Raw genomic sequence first — 22,432 nt, forward strand, 5'->3', positions numbered from 1 at the left:
CTCTATGTGTAAAGAATTATCTACAGCTATTTCCTTATGATTTTGATAATTATATGAATATAATGTCATAGATAATGTAGGTGTGAAGTAGAGAAAAGGAAATAGCCTATAGCATCTTCATTATTTACGAAGATTTATTTCCTTAATAAATCATAAAGATTGCGTTAACCAAAGACAATATTCATCTACAAAATTGTAATGTTACTTACAGGAAAACGAAGTGGACATCCCGAAAGTGTGCAAATCTTCGGATGATTACATTCCAGACAGAAAGAACTGTGATAAGGTAAGATAAACTTTGAAATGTATTTTAATTTATCTTACTTCTATAAAGAAAATAATCCGCGCCGGTGCACAAGACGCGGATCAGATAAGTTGACGTACCGTCTGAAGTGCTTTTCAAAAGACCAGCAATAGACAGAAATGGCGAAAAATAGTGGAGTGTTATCTCGTAGGAGCCACAATACTCAAATTTGAGGCAACGATGCGAGAACCAGAAGCTTTCTGAGATTTAAAATAGCCATTTTTCAATAGGCTTTATTTCAGACATGATTTATTTTTGAAACTCTTTCAGAATGCTAGGTTAAACAGAATAATTTTATTTATATTTACTTATAACTATAACCCAACATCCACTACGAATAATAACAAATGGCTATAATATAATAATAATATTAAAATAATAATAAAGCCTTTTTATTTCCCATCACCTTAGTATTACATTTGTGTTTTACTACATAAATTCCCTTATATTTATGCACATTATTCACTTCTGAAACTACATATTTATAAATTATAACTCTTCTTGGGTGGGAACCCCTTCTTGGGTATAGGCCTCCTCCAGTTTGGTCCAAATTTACTATATTTACAAAACAAATGACTAAAGATAGCTATTAAATATAAGACGCGGTGATTGCCTAGTGGTCAACAGTTCAGCCTTCTTTTTGGGGTGACCGAGTTCAACACCAGTTGCACCTCTGACTTTTCAGTTATGTGCGTGTTTGTATTAGAAAATTCAAAATCACTTCCTCAACATTCAAGCGGGATGACGTTAGGGGGAACCCACATGCCAAAGAGTGTCACAATGTTCTCAAACACGTTTGAAGTCTTATAATCCGTAGATAATGATGATTAGGTTTAAATAGTATTTTATCTATCTGAATATACGTGTCCCGGAAAACCTTGAAAACTTAAAAAAAAATCCTTAATACTGGGGATTAAGAAGTTATAGGGTTTTGACAGACGCATAGGCTGACGGGTCGGCGCATGTGAACATTCACCCCAGTAACTCGATAAGGTGTTACCCAACCAAAATGGTGGTAGGGTACGGATTGATTGGATGATGATAGAAACTCTGTGACCTTGCCTAATAATTATGTTTGTGAATTTTATATTATTGTACGTAAAGGACCGAATTCGATCCTCAGCATGAACCTCTTGATGTAGTTATTGTGTCCCTTGATTGGTGCTTGGATTAACTTTAAAAACTCTAATTTCGAATAAACCTGCATGTTTTTTTTTCAGTACTGGCGTTGCGTGAACGGCGAAGGTATGCAGTTTAAATGCCAGCCCGGTACAGTATTCAATACTAAACTGAATGTTTGCGATTGGCCAGATAATGCTAATCGCAACGAGTGTCGCTCATAAATTTATAAGACTAATTAAAATTAAAGGCTGTTATTTTGCTGCGCAGATACGATCTTACGATTAATTTTAACTGCGTACAACAATATTTTAGGCTGATTGTGTATTTCTGCTCAGAACTATTAACTGTGTAGCGCAACATCAACGAATGCGACCGACAATACATTGTCTCACGTAATACTAGGGAAGTAGCACATATAAAGAGGTTGTTTTTACTCCGCCACCCAATAGAGGATAGCGGCTAATCTCAGTCCAATCATTATTCCCTACGCCACCATAAGCCTAATTCGAAGCCTCACAACCCTTATATTAAAGATCCCAAATAATTCTCAAGCTTTAGGGCTAATATCTGGTGAAATTCTCGTTAGCAGTTAAATAATCCAATATAGAACATGACCTACGCAGCTGAGTTAAATGGGCCAGGCGTATCAATGATATGATCAACAACCTATTCGTTAGTTTTTGGGTTACACAGGGTGATTTCACCTACTTTCCGATCAAAAATAAAGCAAAGCACACATGTGTTGCACATCGTAACACTGCGCAGCAACGAAACAGCGGCCATAAAGAGCATACATACAAAATATTTTTTTTAAATTATTGAATTCGAAATTTGAAATCGCAAAAGAAACAAAGGAGGGCATGGACACCATGTTTCAAACCCATCTTACAATTAAAAACGAACTTATTCACTCATGTTCATCAAGTTTTTTTTACAACGTCGTGTTGGTATTTTTACTATTCATAAAATCTTATGTATGTTCTTCGAAGGTTCAACTTATTTATTAAGTTATGAGTGCATTTTTGTCTCTATTTAATTACTGTAAATAATTTTAAGATTATAAAAGTCTAAAACAGTTTCGATTATGTTAAAACTTGAATTCAAGCTAAGCATGATAAGACATTATTTTTTTTGTCAACGTGTTAACACAATTGGAATTGTTTTACACAGTAGGTTAGTACCTTTAGAAATAAGAATACTCATAAATTTCTCAAGTTTTAATATACATAACATACATAATATAGGCGCTGCCCCGGTATCGTAAAAAAAACATTTTTTAATGCGCTTCTAAATAATTGTGATTTGTCATTAATTTCTTAAAACACTTGTACAAGGAAGTAAGGTCCTTCCTAGATAGATTACTTATACAATCAAACTGCGCGGTTAAAACAGGGTGAATATTATTCTTAACAATTAAAAAAAAAATAAACAATTAAACAAAATATATGTCCGATTTGACCTGCAGTTTATTTGTACAGGTAAACATATAGGATACAGTTACATCCTTGTATATAATACTGGCTGGAGAGAAAACTGCAAGACGGGATGTTTCCGACGCGCTTGAAATGAAAAAAAGGCTTAGTGATTTTTAAAGACAGGCGAGGCGAGGCAATTATCTGCTTCCACCAGTTCATAAGTAGATTTAGCGCGCTTCGGAAATAGACCGCCTTTTTCAACGTTAATTTATTTATACCGCTGATTGAAGCTAATAAAATAGTTAATTTAGTGTTATCTGTTTTTTTTTTTCCTTGTATCCATTTATTTAATATGTTACTATCGTGATTCGTGTTTCATCATCAACATTATTACCGCTATCCCAAGCGATTTACGTCTACTTCTGGACATAACTCTTTTGTAGGAAGTTCCGAAATCCACGGTCTTAGGCCACTGGTTTCCAGTCGCCTCCCAGCAAATCGTCGTATTCGGTGGATGTCGACCAACGCTGCATTTTCTATTTTAAATATTACATATGCATTAGGTACTATTTTTCAATTACAGCTAGTGTGAGTGGTAAAATTATCAATATTAATATATTAAATTGATGATGATATTACGCAAATAGTATAATAATTTGAAAAAACATGCGTTGCAGTCATTGGGGACTGCCAAAACAAATAAAAACTAAATCTGCGTACATATATTCACAGTATACATATAGCTCAAGGGAAGAGTGCGGTGACGATGACCCGATTCACGCTTTTTGTTTATCCAAAAAGTACACACACACACACACACACACATATATATTGATGTGTATTATATTCATAAAAATATTCAACAGCTATATTAGTACACATACACAAGCTACGCTTACTTTGGGGCTAGATGGCGATGTGTATTGTCGTAGTATATTTATTTATTATTTATATAAATACATGTATGTGTTTATATATATAAATATGTGTGTATGCGTATATATATACAAATATACACAGTTTGTTTTTAGCTCATGGAAATTTGTAGCTTAACTTAACACTAAATCGCTTAACGGCACGTCTTTGTCGGTAAGGTGGTAACTAGCCACTAGCTTCTCGACTCGTTAATCTATTCAGTAAGTATGTATCTTCCACGGATCTCCTCATTTCAGATAACGTAGAGTTACACCTAGCATATCTCTATCGACTGCCAGATGAGCGATTATTGTGCTTCCTCAGGAGCTGAACCTCGGTATAATAAAGCATTAAAACCCTGTAGAGAACAACGAAATGGTTTGTTTTGCCTATAGCTTTCATAAAACAAAAACTGATATAACTAGGCCATATAGAATTAGAACACTTAATATTTAGATACGATCCCGTAGTTATGCGAACTAAACTTTCTACCCTGAATTAAAATCGTGAGTTAATAGATATAGTTTCATGATAAAATATTTCAATTTTATCTTTATCATAATATATAGAGTTTGTAAGTAAACGCTGTAGCCACTATTTATCATTTTCATAAACGGTAGGTATGTCAGTTTTGTATTAATTTAAAGTGGAAAATGAAATTTCGCGATCAATGCATTTCAAGATAGTTTGCACAATAATAGCTTTACTTAAGAACTTTGAGAGGTCTAAGTCTGCCTGATTTGTACAATTTTGCCAAAAACACGTGAAATTTATACAATCCGGTGTTTTGCGTCGTGAATCAAATTTAAACAGTTAAATGGTACAAAGTTGAATCCGGGTATGAATGACGACCGGCGTAGCTTATGAGATAGCGTAGATCAATAGACTCGATAGCCAATAAACATTAAAATTCAATAAATTTATTCCAAGTAGGCCTACTTTATAAGCACTTATGAAACATTAAGTATGTCTATTTTGAGTGACTCTACCACGCTTCGGAAAAATCGCATTATGTACTTAGTCAATTATAAAAAGTTTATCTAAATCTGCTGAAAGACGGCCGACTGGCGCAGTGGGCAGCGACCCAGCTCTCTGAGTCCTAGGCCGTGGGTTCGATTCCCACAATCGGAAAATATTTGTGTGATGAACATTATTATTTTTCAGTCTCTGGGCATTTATCAGTATATTTAATGAATGAATGAATATACTTTTATTGCACATTACAAAAAGTACATAGAACAAAAATAAAAGTATAACAGCACGACTTATACAATATATTATAAGTATTTATGTGTATTATATTCATAAAAATATTCAACAGCTATATTAGTACCCATACACAAGCTACGCTGACTTTGGGGCTAGATGGCAATGTGTTTATTGTCGTAGTATATTTATTTATAATTTATTTAATTTGTGGCTGTGGCAGGTAAACAGATGGAAGGACAGGAAAACACATATGAATTCGTGGATTTTAAGATGAATATAGTATGTCCTCTACATTTCTATACGTAACCCAGCAGAAGTTGTCTTGTCTTGCCATTGTCTTAGGTGCAATCTTTTATAGATAACTAGAGTTAAAGAGCTTTTATTCTCGTTTTGTACAAGCAACGCAATGCCCAGGAAAGCAACTTCGGCGAACAAGGAACACTTAACAATGCTTTTTTATCTGTTAAATAAGTATAAGTTGCCAAGAGGGCGAAGTTTCATAAACTCATTCAACCATTGCCAGACAAAGTTAATGCATAAATTATGAATTGTTTTTGAGTTCTCGCTTGGAGCTTTCAATTGCCACATAACAACAGTATTTTATATTATTTTCTACTAATGGCAAACCGATTCGAAAAGCCAATACAAAGAAAAAATATAACTTTGTTTGTATTTTAAGTTCAATGCATATAAAATGATAGAAAGGTCGATCGTCTGGCTGCAGAATATGCGTACAAATTAGATGTTCTGTATTATTTTTATTTTGTCTTTAGAATTCTACAATACCAATAGTTTGTGCAAAGAAGGTGAAATTATTTCTATGTTAGAAGTCGGTTAAAGTACGATTTATTATTAATATCATTGAGTAGCTATTTTTATGTGCACTAATTGATTAAATACATTTTGGCGTTGTAAATTGTGTAGCTGTACCTTATATACTCGTTATCAAGGTACTAAAGTGTGAACGACTAAAAATACGACAATATTAGTTGCAAGTACCTACTCCGTATATCAAATGTGACGCTTCAAATGTGGGCAAGATTTCAGTTGTCATTTGTTTAAGGGCAGCCAGTCCAGTAACAATATTACATATCAGTGAACCCAAAAGTCTAGAAATGGATCAACTGAAGGAAAAGGCGCATATACAAAGAACGATAATAGTCCCCTTTTAGAACGTATATATTACTAGCCGATCCGTCAAACGTAGTAATGCCCAAAAAAGCAGCGCCACATTAAAAATGATATTTTAATCAACTGACCTACCACCTACTGGGTCCAATAATTTGTATTTTTGAGTCATCAATTCCTAGGCTCCTATTGAAATATGTATACACACAAAATAACATCTAAATCCAGCCGCAACGGAGGAATTAGGTGACACATGTTCCTACAGTAAAATATATAATATAAGTGTTCAAAACTTTTGACAAACAGGTTTTACAAACATATTTTTTTTATTAATTTTAAGTAGTTATGTCTAAGTATTAATATCTTTATTAAATACACCCGGGATAACAAGAGAGCAGGTGCGGAGAGCGAAGAAAACGCTTTTGATCGTTAACATTCATATTTAAGTCTTCCATTTTGAACCTTAAATTGGAGAGTAGATATTTATGATTTTAAATGTTTTTAAAATTAAAGAGTAGCGGTGATAGCCCTAGGCCTCACTTTTGGGAGGACTCAGATCCGCAGCACGTAACTCCAAAATTTTGGAGGATTGAATATTTTTTGTTTTAACGGAGACGACACCATCGTGAGGAAACCTGTAAGCTTGAGAGTTCTCCATAATGTTCTCAAACAACTCTCTGGGCGTGTGAAGTCGTCCACCATGTCGCACTTGGCTTGTGTGGTGTACTAAATGGCCAAAATGGCTCTGAGAGGAGACCTGTAGTTGGGAAGTTATGGGTTGATAATCATGATGGTGATGAATGTTTTAAAAAAATTTGACACGAAAAAACCGACTTAGTTGTTGTTTAGTAAAAAGCAAGAAATGAATATTTTTAAGACGGTGCCAAGTAGGTAATTTTCCATGTCCAAAGCATCGACGATAGCATCTTATCTCATAAGTAATTATCCTTATTTGCTACGCCACTTAACGTGAGCGTCATCTCTCAGTTTCGTCGTCGTGCGGGTAATCTTTCATACGTAGTTTTTTCAGGTGCGTAAACGTCAAAAAGTGCTCAAGTGACATCTCTTATTTAGTTACCTCAACTAATTAAGAGCTGAGACATTTACCAAGTAATTATTTCTAAATGTATGTTAAATACATAGAATTAAGAAAATACAGAAACCGTGTACACGACTAATATTGAAGCATCAAAAACCACTCCACTTTGATAGTGATCCTCAAACAGGCGGTTAGTCACTTCATTCCATTTAACAGTTGACAGTTATAATTTTAGCTCAAATGTTTTAAATGTTTACCATGAATGGGGAAAAATGGGAAAAGTTTGTAAGCTAGCAACATTTCGCGGATATGAAGTGATACGTGATCGGGGCTTTATCACTGATTTATGACACAATGCACTGTATGCAATAATGGCTGAATGAGGGTTCTGTATGGTCTTAATTCTGAGGTTAAATAGATCGAGATACATATTGAAGGCCAATTGTCGCAGTGGGCAGCGGCCCCAGCTTTCTAAGTCTAAGGACGTGGGTTCGATTCCCACAACTGGAAAATGTTTGTGTGATGAACATGAATGATTTTCAGTATCTGGGTGTTTATATGTATATTATAAGTATTTGTGTATATTATTCATCAGTCATCTTAGTACCAATAACGGGTTAGATTGCGATGTACGTATTATCGTCCTATATTTATTTATTTATATTCGTAGGCATTCTCGGTGACATTTTATATCTTTAAATTTAGTACGCAATCAAGAGAAGAGTCGTACTTAGAGTAGGTATTGACGTGATGTAGAAATATCAGTAGGTACAGATAAAATCGATATGGCTATTTTATGTAAAGTTATTCGGGAAGTTGACTAATTCAGTGAGCTTTTGCAAAGTAATAATTGACGGACAATGTGAATGGACCATCTGATTGTAAGTTGGACACCATCTCCTACATCACTTTGTAGGGTATGCAAGGAAAACCTGCAAAGTGCCAACCTGTGTCCATCAACCTGAGGCCTAGGTTTTAACCCTCATGTGACTGTAATTACACCGGCAACCACTTCTTTCAGACTGAAACACAGTAATGCACTCATTCTGTTTAGCGGCAGAAATAAGCGAGCCGTTAGTACTTCCCCAGACAAGCTTAAATCGTTAAAGCTTAAATCGTTTAAATTATCTCGATCGTTTTGAGCTGCACATATTTATATATTTAATTAGTTTCCTACTCTATCAGTCATCTCTTTTCAGTAAATTTATATCGAATACTCTGAATACATCGGTATAATGATTTTTTGAACACGTTTGGATACTCTCGGTGATTACGTAGAGAAAGAGGTTGGTGTCAAACCATTTCTTACTCTCTATTTTCCTACTCAATTTCTTCTTCTGATAAAAATCACCAAAACTTAAAACCTCCCAGCACCTCTCAATATTTTGGTGTTTTTTTTATTCGTTGTCTTTGCTTTTCGTTGGCAATCGTGAAAGTTGATTAGGGAAAGAATATTGGGAATAGTTCTATTTATATTTGAACAACACAACGTCTGTATATTCAATATATTCTTTAAAACACCAATAGTCGCAAGAATATTCAACGATAAGGGGGTTCCTGCAAGACAGATAAGTATTTGAATAAAGAAATATTTCACTTTGCTGAGTATTAAAGAAACTTTAAAATAAATTAAATAACAAATAAAAATACAATAAAGCGATCTTCAGAAAAAATCTAGTTAAAATACTGTGTAAAATCATATATAAATAAAGAGAAAATTAAGAAAAATATAGAGCACCAAAAACTATTGGGCTCGTCCGGGATTTGAACCCGGGACCTCTCGCACCCTAAGCGAAAATCATACCCCTAGACCAACGAGCCGCTTGATGGGATATCAAAATTAGGAAACAGTTAATGTTATACGAATTAAGCTTGTTATATTTCTCGCGTTACCGAGTGAAACTAAGTAATACCGTAACACGTTGCATACATTTGTTATAGCATATTTGGCGCATTTTGATCGAATGTTTGTATATCATTTTTATAAAACTAAACATTTGTCATTAAAATTATTTATAAGAATATACAAAACCCAAAAATAAACACAATATTGTCAGTATAATTAAAAAAATACATGTGTTGTATTCTAAATTTGAAGCTTTTATACCTAGAGGCTATTATACCTAGCTAGAAGTACCTTAGAGTTTTGATCGGTCAGTCAGTCAATCAATCAGTGAGTGACAAAGTTAAGAAATGTTGACTAGTTATAATTCTTAAAATAATGGTTCAAATTTGAAATATACCGTGTTTATATAATGCCTGCTTTGTTACTGAAAATTCAAGCTTTTAGTTACAGCAGGTCGAAAATGGCCTAAACTGCTTCGAGAAAAGGATGGTAAGATCGTGCCGCTTTTTTGCTCGAATTGGTGGGGATACTGCCGTAACCCCGAAACTTGTACGTGACAACTAGCTATGTCAAACGTTGAGCTTCAATTATTTATCCTAAGTAAGATACCTGCTTTATATTTAAATTAAAGATGAAGAAGAATAACCAACATTATGTTACTTGCGATAGACTTATTTTCAGTTGTCTGATGTATTTAAGAAAGTTTTAATGGTTAAAAATTAAGTTGGAGACCAAATTCACGGAAATTAAAACTGTTGTCAGATCCGCGTGACTCTATAACTATTTTTGTATCTTACTTAGCTCAGATGTTCTGTAGACAAATAAAATGGAATATTATAATGTAGCGGTAAACTGAAAACTGTCTGGCACTTTACGGTAAATTAATGTAAGATAATACTATCTATTTATACAACGAAATACGCCTCACTGTTCAAACTTTTATTTATCTTCAATATACAAGATGTTAAATAATGAAATGTGGTATGCAACTTATTATTATATATATTTACTAGCTGTGGCCCGCGACTTCGTCTGCGTTTGATTTTGTTTTTAAAGTATTCAGGATCGCTAAGCCTTAAATGAGTATAGTAGTATATATAAATTATATATATATATATATATATATATATATAGTAGTATATATAAATTATATATATATATATATACTACTATATATATATATATATAAATATGTAACATGTGACTGTCAATTAATTATAGACAAATAATTTGCAATAAAATAAAATTGCAACTATAATTAAAGATCTAAGCTATCCTATCTCTTAAGTTGGACCAGACTGCTCACGGTGTGCCAATTTAATTTAAAATCGGTTAAGTAGTTTAGGAGTCCATCGCGGACAAACATCGTGACAGGAGATTTATATATATTAAGATTTATTAAAAAAAAACCTGCTAAATTGACACCTTATATACCTATATTTATATTTAAATTAATTTATAAATATGTTTATATTGATTGTTTTGCACCACCTACCTCTTTTCTATACTTATGTTTTTCACATTATTTGTTGCCTTAAAATAGACTGTTACGTAGCAAAATGGCTACAAAATTGTACATATATGCGTATATGTATAATTTTGCGTGTTGTGTTTTAAGGGATAAAGTGAGAAGATATATAACACTTATTTTAGACCTGGTAATCTAGAGGTAACGTCAGGTTAGTCTATATATAAAAGTCAAAGGTGACTGACTGACTGACTGATTTATCAACGCACAGCTCTAACCACTTGACGGATTGGGCTGAAAATTTGCACACAGATAGTTATCACAATGTAGGCAAAGGATTTTTTAAAATTCCAACAAACGAATAAGAGGTTGAATGGGGGATGAAAGTTTGTATAAAATTCATATATCAATAAAAAAAAATACGTGCTTCACAAATTTTAAAAATTCCAACTCCAAAGGCATGAAATAGGGGATGAAAATTTGTATAAAAGTTTCTAATTTTTTAAGTAATTAACGTTCATATTTTTCTATTAGCAGCAAGACATTTTTTTAAACCTTTGTAGTTAAAATTTAACAAATAAAAAATTGTGACTTAAACTTAACGTGAGCGAAGCCGTGGGCAAAAGCTAGTATAACATAAGGTTGGTTTAGAAACACAACATCAAAAGAGACCAACAATAGACGCTTATGCTGAAAAAAAAAAGCACACCCTGTAGCCACGTAATTCTGATTCGCCTCCGCACGATAAGTATAAATAACTGAGGTAACCGCGATGCGGAGAGCATACACGCAGAGAAACATCCACATCCGTAAGTATTATCATTTTTTTAAATTTCTTCTTTATTTATTTACTATTTATTTTCACGTCTGAGAGCCTGGGGTTAGGTTATTGGCAATGTCAATCCCTGTGTAACATGTCATAAAAAATGTAAGCCCGTAAAGCCAGAATGGAATAGCGGGGCAGGTCTGTGCATTAAACACCCTTTGTCCGATGAGAAAGTAAACCTCTGTGCTGTGAAAAGATAGTAGGGATAACATAATGCATCCGGTTCAAAATTGCTATAGAACTAGAAAGCTCTGTAGGGGCCAATGGCGTAATAATAATCCTTACGATGATTAATTACAATCGAATTTGTTTGAAGGATTAGCTTAATGTTCCGCAATTAATGCTTCCCGATTTTCCTCAAAATGCCCCATTAGGTTCCTTGCAACAGTCCTGCACACTGAAGGTTCAGTACAACCATCTCGCATTATTATCGCAAAAAGTCTTCCGTGTTGGACGCAAGAGCTGGGTTTTACGTGTAGAACTTGCGAGATAATTATAAAATAAATAAATAAATAAATAAATATACTATGACAATACACACATCGCCCTTTAGCCCCAATTTAAGCGTAACTTGTGTTATGGGTACTAAGATGACTGATGAATATTTTTATATATAATATACATAAATACTTAGAATATACATATAAACACCCAGACACTGAAAAACATTCATGCTCATCACACAAACATTTTCCAGTAGTGGGAATCGAACCCACGGTCTTTGACTCAGAAAGCAGGGTCGCTGCAAACTGCGCCAATCGGCCGTCAAAGAAACTTCATTGTTTTCTATGTCATCAAAACGTAACGCAATTTCTTTTGATATGTTGCAGTCACTATGTTTTTTAATATGAATCAAAATCCTAATGGAATTCGAATGATAATAAGTTAATGTATTTACTATTTTCTACGGCTAAAGATTAGTTAGGTAACTTGGGATACCTATAATATTATTAAAATGTTTCATTATAATTCCCAGCTCATTAAAGTTCTCAGTGATGGGCATAACCCACCTCTCCTTCTTATAGGAGAGAGGAATTCTGTTTAGATCATACACTATGCGCTCAAGTGGCTTTGCGGGCTTTATCGTTACACATTGTTTCAAATTTATAACGTTTCGCTCAGAAATGCTTGGTGTTTGTGTAAAATGTTAGTAAGATGGTAATTGCTTTATTTTCAAATTATACCTTATTTTATTTGCAGGTCAGAATGAAAATTCTAATATGCGCATTGGCTGTTGTTTTTGTCATTACTAAAGCTGAATGTAAGTTCGCTCAAACAATTTCTGTTTCGAATCAACTTCCGGTCATAAATATAAGAAACCCATGTTATAAGGTGAACTGCTTCAGTACTTTTTCTTGGTCTTATAACTTAACACATACAGAAAAAACCTTCGTGAAATACTTATGTTTTCCTAATCCTAAAGCGTGTCAGAAATCAATACGAGAAGGCGGACTTTTCTATTCTACTTCTAAATTCATGTTTCTGTTTATTTATTTCCTTAACTTGAAGTGTTTTTGAATTTGTTTGAAGGATTAGCCTTACGTAGCGCAAATAATACATCCTAATATCCCGCAAAATACCCCATCCTTTGCCCTCGCCACAATCCTACAAATACTGGGCGGAGGTTACGTTCAGTAAAACGCAGTTCAGATTATTATAACATGAAGCCTCAACGTGTTTTATTATTAGCAACATCTGATTTTTAAAAACAAACTTTTAGTAGATTCTGTTCAACAAACTCCTAAAAAAATGATACTTATTAGTAGTTCGCACTTCAGGGTAACTTCAGCGGATGTCTACGACTTCGTCAGCGTAGAATTCCAGATTTCCCGCGAGCTTAAGAAGATCCCTGTCAGTGCATATACCCTTCTCCAGTATGAGAGATACCGATTTTTTTAAGATCAGTTAAATACGGTAATACGGTAGCTACACGTAGACAGAGAGAAATACTTTGGCGAATATAGTTATATTATTATATTACGATTTATTAATACTATCCCGTATGCAGCTGCCCTAATCTGACCATCTTGCAAACCCTCTCTTTTTCTTCAACTAATCGGCTGGTTTCCGCATTTAAAACTTCTTGTCTGTTGTACGTGAATCCCCTAACATATTAACCCATTTATTCATTATATTAACTATTAGTTTGTGTCTCATACTTCAAAAACATAGGACTTTCATACAATTTTCTAACCCTTATTTTGCCCCACAGTAAATTCTCAAAACCGTTTCTTAGCTATTTAGCTATTACCTACGGTATAGAAGAATCCTTTTATCCTTTTAAATTTTAAGTTTGTAGGCTTAATAGTTCCTCAGATTTCGTGATTAGTCAGTGAGTGTGTGAGTAAGTCATTGGATTTTTCCTTTGTATAGTTAGATAATAACAATAAGTAAAAGTAATTGATATAAATAAACAGAAAGAGAAAGGAAAATAAAAAAAGGTACACTTTGAATTAACAAATATTTATATTTTTCATAGCCATTTAGGTAATCAAACTTAATAAAGGCTATGAAAAAAACAAGTCCAAGTAATATTTGAATTGTATTACGGATATAGAACTCAGAAAAGACATTATAACGGCTGAGCAAACATAACTAATAATCATATTAATAAGGTAATGGTGAACGTTTAGAATTACTGTCAATTGCTAAATGGTATGAAGTGAATGGTACAAACCGTTTGTTCGAGAAACCATTATAAGTGGAGTTGTTTTTGATGCTTCAATATCACTCGTGCACACGGTTTCTGTATTTTCTTAATTCTGTGTCCACGCGTATACAAACCAAACAGCCATATAACATCCTCCTGTCTACTCGGGTTGAAAAATGTGGTGTGCATCAACGCGGGGCGTGTTATTTTTGCCTTTTAGGCGATATTACCGTATATTTTCAGTAAATAGAACAGGCTACGTTCCAGCACCGACAGCAAAATACAGGTTCCGTACAGTTGCACGAAATATTATAGTAATTCTTTTCCAGTTATTTGTGTCAGACTCTGGAACCCCCTACCTGCTGGCATAGATCAGGAAAAATCCTTGCCTCTTTTTAATAGTCTTTTGAAAAATTATTTTTATGTACGTAGCGATATAGTATGTAGTTTATTATTATTATATGTATTTTATATAATAATTATATGCGTAGTATTAGAATTTATAGCATGTAGTTTAGTTTGCAATATTTTTATTTACATATAAATTTTCCCGTTCAAATTCAAATTCAAATTTTCTTTTTTCATGTAGGCCTATCACAGGCACTTATGAAGCGTTCATACATATATGTTTACATAATTGTAAGGGGATAGCTACGAGGTTTCCAAAAGCGCCCTGGTCTAAGAAGAGCCCACAAAAAATTTACTTTCCTTATTACAACTACTTTCGCCAAAGGTTGTCTGGGGGAAATCGCTTTAGCGATAAGACAGCCTTTGCACACCTAAACTAGTTTTTTATTAGTATTTTTCTTTTATCTATCGTATTTATTTTTTTATTTTGTTTTTGTGTGTGAAATAGAGAATTTAACAATAATAAATCTATTCAAAAATATTATTTATATACAAACTGAGAGATCGTCTAAAACTTAGGTATTATAATGATAATAAGTGTCACTAAGTTATTATATTATTTAATATTCATTTTTTTTCTAATAGGCACCAACACTAACAGAGGGCGTGTGGTTTGCTACTTCAATAACGGGGCGGTAAACCGACCAGGAATAGGGCGATATGGCATCGAAAATATACCTCTAGACAGTTGCACGCACGTAATATATGCCTTCATCGGTGTAACAGATACCAGCGAAGTTCTGGTCCTTGATCATAAGGTGAGAATCACGCTTTGTTATAAATATCTTCTTTTTATTCTTCCACGGATTCACAGCACTCGAGAAAACTCTGACTAGCGACGGTTGTCTATCAACTTTGATTACTTCTAATTTAAACATGTATATTTAAATGAAATAGTCTAAAATGCAATAAATGTTTATTCAGTTCAAATTAAGTTAGGTACAGTTTTTATCATGTAAACATGCGTCTTTAAAAAATCGCAATCTTCGACGGACTTTTTTGTAGATATTCAGCTTAGCTATCTAGTTTATAGTAACTAGCTTTTATCAATGGCTATTAAATGGCGTCGTGACTAATATGGCGGATGCGCTAGACAAAACGTACAAAATAAATAGAAAGATAATATAATGAGAATCGTGTGGTATCAAAGGCAACTGAAAAAAAAATCTGTTGCGAAAGACGAATGAATGAAGGTGGTAGAAATATTATATAAAAGTTGACCGTTTAACAATTATGTAGTCCTACATCGTAAATAGCAATCCAATTACCTGCATTCGAGCAGCGGGGATCTAAACTCCCGTGAAAGAGAAGTTCTGTACCCAGCAGTGGGACTTTTATATACCTACTGAGAATGAAAATAGCGAAGATAATTCCATAAAAGTTATTTATGCAACTGCTGGATAGTAAGGGGTATTAAAGCACGAATGTTGGTGGTAGTGTACTAATATAATAGAATCACATGAGTGTTTTAATAACTTATTTTCAGATTTCATCTACATCCATAATATGGATCCTCTATAAAATATTCAAAAATAAAAATATCGAATAAAAATGGCGAAAAATCGCATAACTTACATTTTTATTACGGCACGCGGCGTTCTTGTTGTGAAACGCGCGTGAATGACAATGTTGTTCTTTTGACATTCTACATTAAAAAAAAAAGAAATTGGGTGTTTTAATGTCGGCAATAAGCTAACTGTTTCAGAATCTTTTATAGAGGATTTAAAGCGAGTTGATAACAAATAACTAATTGTTGGGAAAAACGATAGTTTAGTCGATGAACGAACTTTATGTTACAGTTATCATTTTTCTCGCAGGGGGATGTAGAAAACAACGGATTCCGCAACTTTACATCCTTGAAAGCAACTCATCCAAATGTTAAATACATGGTAGTGGTGGGCGGTTGGGATGAAGGTGGCGGCAAATACTCCAAAATGGTGTCTTCAAGCACTTCAAGGACAATCTTCACGAGCAGCGTAGTTGGTATGAGTCGAACATAAAAAAAAATATACCGATAATATAAATCGAGCCATTAATTTCTTTTATCGCAACTGCTAATGAGATACTGTAGTACTTAACCAAGCAGCTGTAAATTATGTTTGCGAAAAAATAACAAAGAAGCTAAATATATATTCTTATATATATTCGGCTTCTTTGTATATATATACTATAATTTTCCAATTTTATATATTCGGTGTAATGCGCGTGTAATATACAGACAGGCAGCAGACAAAAATAAAGATTGAGTTTTGGCCTCAGTATCAATAGATACTTAGGCCAAATTATAGAGTGCCCTTCAAAACAAATTTTCAAAATATCTTTAATGTACAGAATTCATCAGTTACAGTTTTATAACAAATATGGATATTTAGTAATTTCGATACCCAAATATGCATACCGAAAAACGGTGTTTGACGAGATCCTATAGGTTCGATACCCGGGCGCCGTCCATACCAGTAGCTACTTCGGAGCACGTTAATCCATCGGTCCTGGATATTATACCTTGCATATTATGATTATAATGTTAAAGTCATACCACCAGCAAGAGCAGGGTTTATGCTCTACAACCATCTCTCCTACCTTAAGAGGTCTATTTCAAGCAATGAGACTTTTATTGTATTAATTTACATTAATAACTAGGACTTTGTAGTCAATAATAAGTCTGTCTAAAAATAGGGTTGTGTAAAGGCATGCACATGTCAAATTAGGCATGTAATGCTTGCATGGTCTTCGAAGTCATTTCTAAGATCTTTCGATATTGTAATAATTTTTTCTATATTTTTTTAGATTTTTTGAACGAGTATGATTTCGATGGTCTTGATTTGGACTGGGAGTACCCTGGAGCAGCAGACCGTGACGGCAACCCAGAAGACAAACAAGGGTTCCTAGATCTAATTAATGAATTGAGAGTAGCATTTGACGATGTCGGCAAAGATTGGTTGTTAACTGCGGCAGTACCAATGACCAAATCCAAGCTTGCTGATGGCTACGATGTTCCTGGACTTTGCCAGTAAGTCTGATACTTTAATTAGTAGATATTTTATGGTAGAAGGATTTAACTACTCATATTATACGTGTGAGGACTATGCCACTTTAATATTTATTGTTTTTTTGTTTTTTTTAATGCTTTACTAGCTGATGTCCGCGTTCTTCGACCGCTTTTGTTTAGCTGGGAAACAAAGTAGCCTATGTTACTCTCCGTCCTTGCAAATAACTCTACGCCAAAAGTCAAGGATTGGTTGCTTAGTTAGGGCGTAAAGTAAAGACAAACAAACAAACCCACTTTCGCATTTATAATATTAGTATGGAATATTATTTGTCGGCTTCAAGTTAAATTTTTGACTGCAGTCTCATCTGATTTCCAACTTGTTTCCTACCTACGTTTACTTCGCGAGAAATTTAACTACTATTGATATGGTATTGAAGCAGCACCATCTAGTTAAATTAATAGGAAACCTTACTGTAACTAGATGGCACTCTTTCTATACGAAATAAATCGTGGTTAACTTTCCGCGATCGAATATGTAAGCATAGGTAGAAAATCCCACACTCTGATTTCATGATGACCTAATTATTGCAGAGCACTTGACGCCGTTCATGTGATGACCTACGATCTCCGCGGAAACTGGGATGGTTTTGCTGATAACCCCTCTCCCTTGTATAGACGACCTCGTGACCAGGGGGTCTACGAAAATATCAATGTGGTATGTGTTTATCAGTGTGCTCAAGTTACTCTTAGCGGTCAGTGTCCACTTCCATCATCATCACCAACACTCTACAGCCCTAGATGGACCTTGACTTGGTTAAGCAAATTTCTCCATCGGAGAGGGGCAGAAGCATTTTCCTTTTCCTTGAACTTTCCAAGTCCTCTGGTAAGGGGGTGGTACCTGAGAGTTTCTACTCCACCGATCTCTAGATTTCCGATTCGTACTCCATTAACTTCTTGGAGGCTTCCGAACCGTCCATGCGTTGTACAAGGTACATTTTCTGCCCATCACATTCCTATCCGTTTCATGGTTTCAAATACGCCTTAAACCATTGTCCTGAACAGCACCAGACACTCGTATCAATACTTTTCAACAGCTAACTTAACATACGACTCTCAGCTACTCACAATAAAACATTTTCTTACATACATACAGCCACAACGCCTATAAAACCTCCGCATATTTATTGATACATCTTAACTTATTATTAAATCTATTTTCTTTACTCTGAAAGTGGGGTCAATTCTGTTGTACAAAAATCTCTTAAAGTAAACTGTATTAAAGGGTCTCTTATTGGTATATTGACCAACCCGCATTAAAGCAGCGTCGTGGGTCTGATGAGAGAAAAAGTCAGTCCCAGCCCTGGACATTCATGGCTGACGATAATGATGATGATGCGTTTACAGGAAGACGGACTTCAACTATGGGTGGACGAGGGCTGCCCTGCCAACAAGCTGGTTGTGGGAATTCCTTTCTATGGACGTTCCTACGTACTCTCTTCTTCTTCTGAACATGATATAGGGGCACCCATCGATACGGCCGCTGGCGGGGCTGATCCAGCACCTTACACCGACTCTAGAGGCGTATGGGCTTATTTCGAGGTACGTTATTTCAACACTACACCGTTAAATGCTTTTCTAGTGGAGGTAAGCAGCCCTGAACGCAGTCCAATTTAGACATATTATATAAAATTTAGACGAATTCACTTCCGGAAGGCCGATTTCGAATCCCAGCATGCACCTGTAACTTTTCTAAGTTATGTGCGTTTTAAGTAATTAAAAATATCACTTGCTTCAACGGTGAAGGAAAACATTGTGAGTAAATCTGCATACCTGAGAGTTTTCCATATGTTCTCAAAGGTGGGCCAGCAATGGGTTGATATGATGATGATGACGATGATGATATAAGATTGGTAGTTCCCCACGATGACATGCGCTTACAAATTCAAATTGATTACCAAAGAGAACATTTTGTTATCTAAATGATAATGAAATAGATTTTTTCAAATTCTCATTATCTTTTCGTTAGATTATTTTTCAAAACATCGTAGATATATATTGCAATCAAATATTCCAATATTTCAGATTTTTAAACCATAGGGCTAGCTTTCGACTCATTTTATACCTTATTAGTTACTATAAGTATTTCATCTCAAGCTTTTCCAACACTCTAAACTTTAACACAAACTTCCGACCCGAAATTTTACCACATTTAGGATGCTATTACTACATATATGAAAATGTTGATAGACGCGACACATCTGTGATCATTGCCGACGTACTGCAGTGTCACCAGGCTTCCTCAGCACTGCTTTCGTAACATTGTTTTGTGTATTGGATAACGAGAGTGCTGTAGGTGGTTTAACTGCTCAAGATCAAAAGATTGGCAATAAGCTCTAAACAAGTTTAGTTGCACTTGTATAGTAGAAGTGCAAATTTGAAGGCCAACATGATGCTTCAAACCGACAGCGCATTGAATTCTTTTACTTGCCTTAGAGCTGTATATTTGTGTTTAAAGTTGACCTTTGTTATTTTCCTTAAACTCTAATTCTCTCTCATTTTCTCTCTTTAGAGCTATAAATAAATCCATGCACTCTCAGTATATCAAAAATTCGAAGCAGCTTTCTTTGAACACCGGCCCACACAAAGCAGAACTACGTCTTGGGTATAGTTTAAATTATTTATCCTTACTCATCAGATCATACTATTAATGCGAAAATGCGTTCGGTTGACCTTTCTTCACGCAACGAATCGACTTATTTTTAGCATAGGGTTAGTTGAAAGGACAGATAGGAACATTAGCTACTCTTCTCTCTTCCTTATCACAGGAAAACCAACAGCTCCCTCGGGATTTCTAAAAAAACCTTATTAAATATCGACGAAAACTCGAGCAATAGCTATTAGTCATTCTGGGTAACTGAATTTAGTAATATTAGAATAATTATGTATGTTATCTGTAGATTTATAAAATACTAGCCGTCCCGGCGAACTTCGTACCGCGGATAATTTTTTTTTAAACATTTTCCATTGGACTAAATTGTAAATCTAAACCATCCTCGAATCCCCTTGATCCCCGTGACATACACACGCACACAAGAAAGATATATATAAAAAATTTACTTACTTGTCTTATTCATGTGAATAATTGATAAAAAATTGTTTTTTTTTCACAGATTTGCTCAAAGTTGAAAGATGAAGAAGGTTGGATTAGGAAGTGGGACAAAGATGGAAAGGTCCCCTATGCTTACAGGGAGAACCAATGGGTAGGATACGACGACCCACAAAGTGTGAAGAGGAAGATGGAATTCATCAAAGAGAACGGCTACCTTGGAGCTATGACATGGTCTATTGATATGGATGATTTTAGAGGACTTTGTGGAAAAGCAAATCCATTGATTAGTATCATGCATTCGAAAATGAAGTCTTATACGGTGCCTGAGCCTAATGAAGATAATTATTTAGAAAAATAAGAAGTACATTACGTTATAAACGAAAGCCAAACTCAACTGCATCCATTGTGACCAGCAAAGTTTTGATCTAGACGACCCACAGTTTAGTGCGCATATAACTTGTAAAATACCTAAAATCATAGCAAAAATAAACGATTTATTATAATTAATCCAACAATAAACATAGAATGTTCCAGACGAACTAAGTTCGATTTGAAGGACTCAAATAAAAGAGAAAAACCACTGATACATATACATTTGTAAATATTTATACAACGTGTAAACGAATACCGAAATAATACTTTACACGCTTAAAAGGTACATTATTGACTGTCTCTTAAGAATTATTTGTGAAACTAAAAGTCCTCTGACGTAATTTTCACTGAAAGTAATCAAATACAGCACTAATATCACATGCAAAATTAAAATCAAGTGACTCCTGTTTCTTTATTAAGTACGTGTCGCGTAGCGTAGGCAATATGCGCGTGTCGGTCTTTTATCTTCAATAAAGTTGTTATTTTAGTAAACACTAAGAATGTTTAGAATTAGTTTATATTGAAAAATAAATATGCTTCTTTTGGTTTAATGTTTTTTCACGATGATTTCTTAGGAAATATACTTACGCACCCTTCCACAGTATTTCGTAATTAGTTTACACGTTGTATAAACGTATGTTTTTAATTGTACCTTTTAATGTTTTGGTAACGTATTAAGATAGTAAAATAAATTCTGATATTTCATCAATCTGTCTTTTTTAATGCCTTTTTAGGGTTCCGTGGAAACAGATTGTATAAGTTTAAGTGAAAGTTACTTAGATGAATTTTGTTAGTTGTGTGAAACAGCTAATAATCTATACTTATTTTTAATAAAACTGTAACTGGAAGATTTCTGTACATTTAATATATTTTGAACATTTTGACCGGCGGATGCTTTATAATAGATACTGTGTCCAAAACAGATTTTTATTTAATTTTTGCCTGTCTGTCTGTCTGTCCGGGCATCACGCGAAAACTACTGAACGGATTTTATTAAAATTTGGTATAGTGGTAGCTGATATTCTGGGTTAACGTATAGGATACCTTTTATCCCGATAAACAATAAGTTTCCTCCGGGAAACGGGATGAAAAATTTTATCAATTTTACTTAATAGCTCCTTTAAATTTGAACCGATTTAAATTTTTATTTTTTATTTTGAAGTGTATATATATATGATAATATAAAACTACTATAGTGTACTATACTATAAAACATGTAGTGTCTAATTTGAATTAAGATCTGATAAATATTGTCGAAGATAAAGGACATCATTCTGCACAAATAACAGCAAGTAGCAAGGCATATGGGACAACGATCTAATACATGTGTACCATACTACTTAATATTATAAATGCAAAAGTTTGTGAGGATGGATGTATATACATCCATCCATGTATCCATCCAGTATGTATGTAACAACTTAAATAATGACAACTTGCTAACTCAGTATGCTACGTAAAATAATAGTAGGTTCATAGCTAGCCGCGATGATTATGATGGCATCGAAGTCATGAGGGTCCGCCATATTGAATAATATTATTAATTAATAGTAGAATAATAAAATCATAACATCTGTAATAATAATAATTTCTAACAATACTAATTACGTTTACTATTTTTCTATCAAAACA

The 22,432-nt window shown here is 34.1% G+C and overlaps 2 protein-coding genes and 1 non-coding gene across 3 annotated transcripts in view; 2 read left to right on the forward strand and 1 right to left on the reverse strand.

The window, feature by feature from the left end:
* Nucleotides 1–2,409, forward strand: part of LOC120633850 (endochitinase) — a 38,926-nt gene extending 36,517 nt beyond the window's left edge. Inside the window, exons 10-11 of the mRNA XM_039904220.1 lie at nucleotides 212–286; nucleotides 1,525–2,409. Of these exons, the coding sequence (XP_039760154.1) occupies nucleotides 212–286; nucleotides 1,525–1,647 (198 nt within the window). The 3' untranslated portion in view covers nucleotides 1,648–2,409. The remainder of the gene's footprint in view (nucleotides 1–211; nucleotides 287–1,524) is intronic.
* Nucleotides 2,410–8,881: 6,472 nt separating this feature from the next.
* On the reverse strand, nucleotides 8,882–8,953 carry Trnap-agg. Its single transcript has one exon. It is a non-coding gene; the product is annotated as a tRNA-Pro (tRNA).
* Nucleotides 8,954–12,478: 3,525 nt separating this feature from the next.
* On the forward strand, nucleotides 12,479–20,786 carry LOC120633970 (endochitinase-like). The gene is made up of 7 exons (XM_039904406.1): nucleotides 12,479–12,533; nucleotides 14,916–15,088; nucleotides 16,148–16,313; nucleotides 17,118–17,340; nucleotides 17,911–18,034; nucleotides 18,724–18,918; nucleotides 20,490–20,786. Exons 1-7 carry the CDS (start codon nucleotides 12,479–12,481, stop codon nucleotides 20,784–20,786), a joined length of 1,233 nt encoding a protein of 410 aa, XP_039760340.1.
* Nucleotides 20,787–22,432: the final 1,646 nt, after the last annotated feature.

Source organism: Pararge aegeria, chromosome 22 (assembly GCF_905163445.1).
Source record: "Pararge aegeria chromosome 22, ilParAegt1.1, whole genome shotgun sequence".
NCBI lineage: Eukaryota > Metazoa > Arthropoda > Insecta > Lepidoptera > Nymphalidae > Pararge > Pararge aegeria.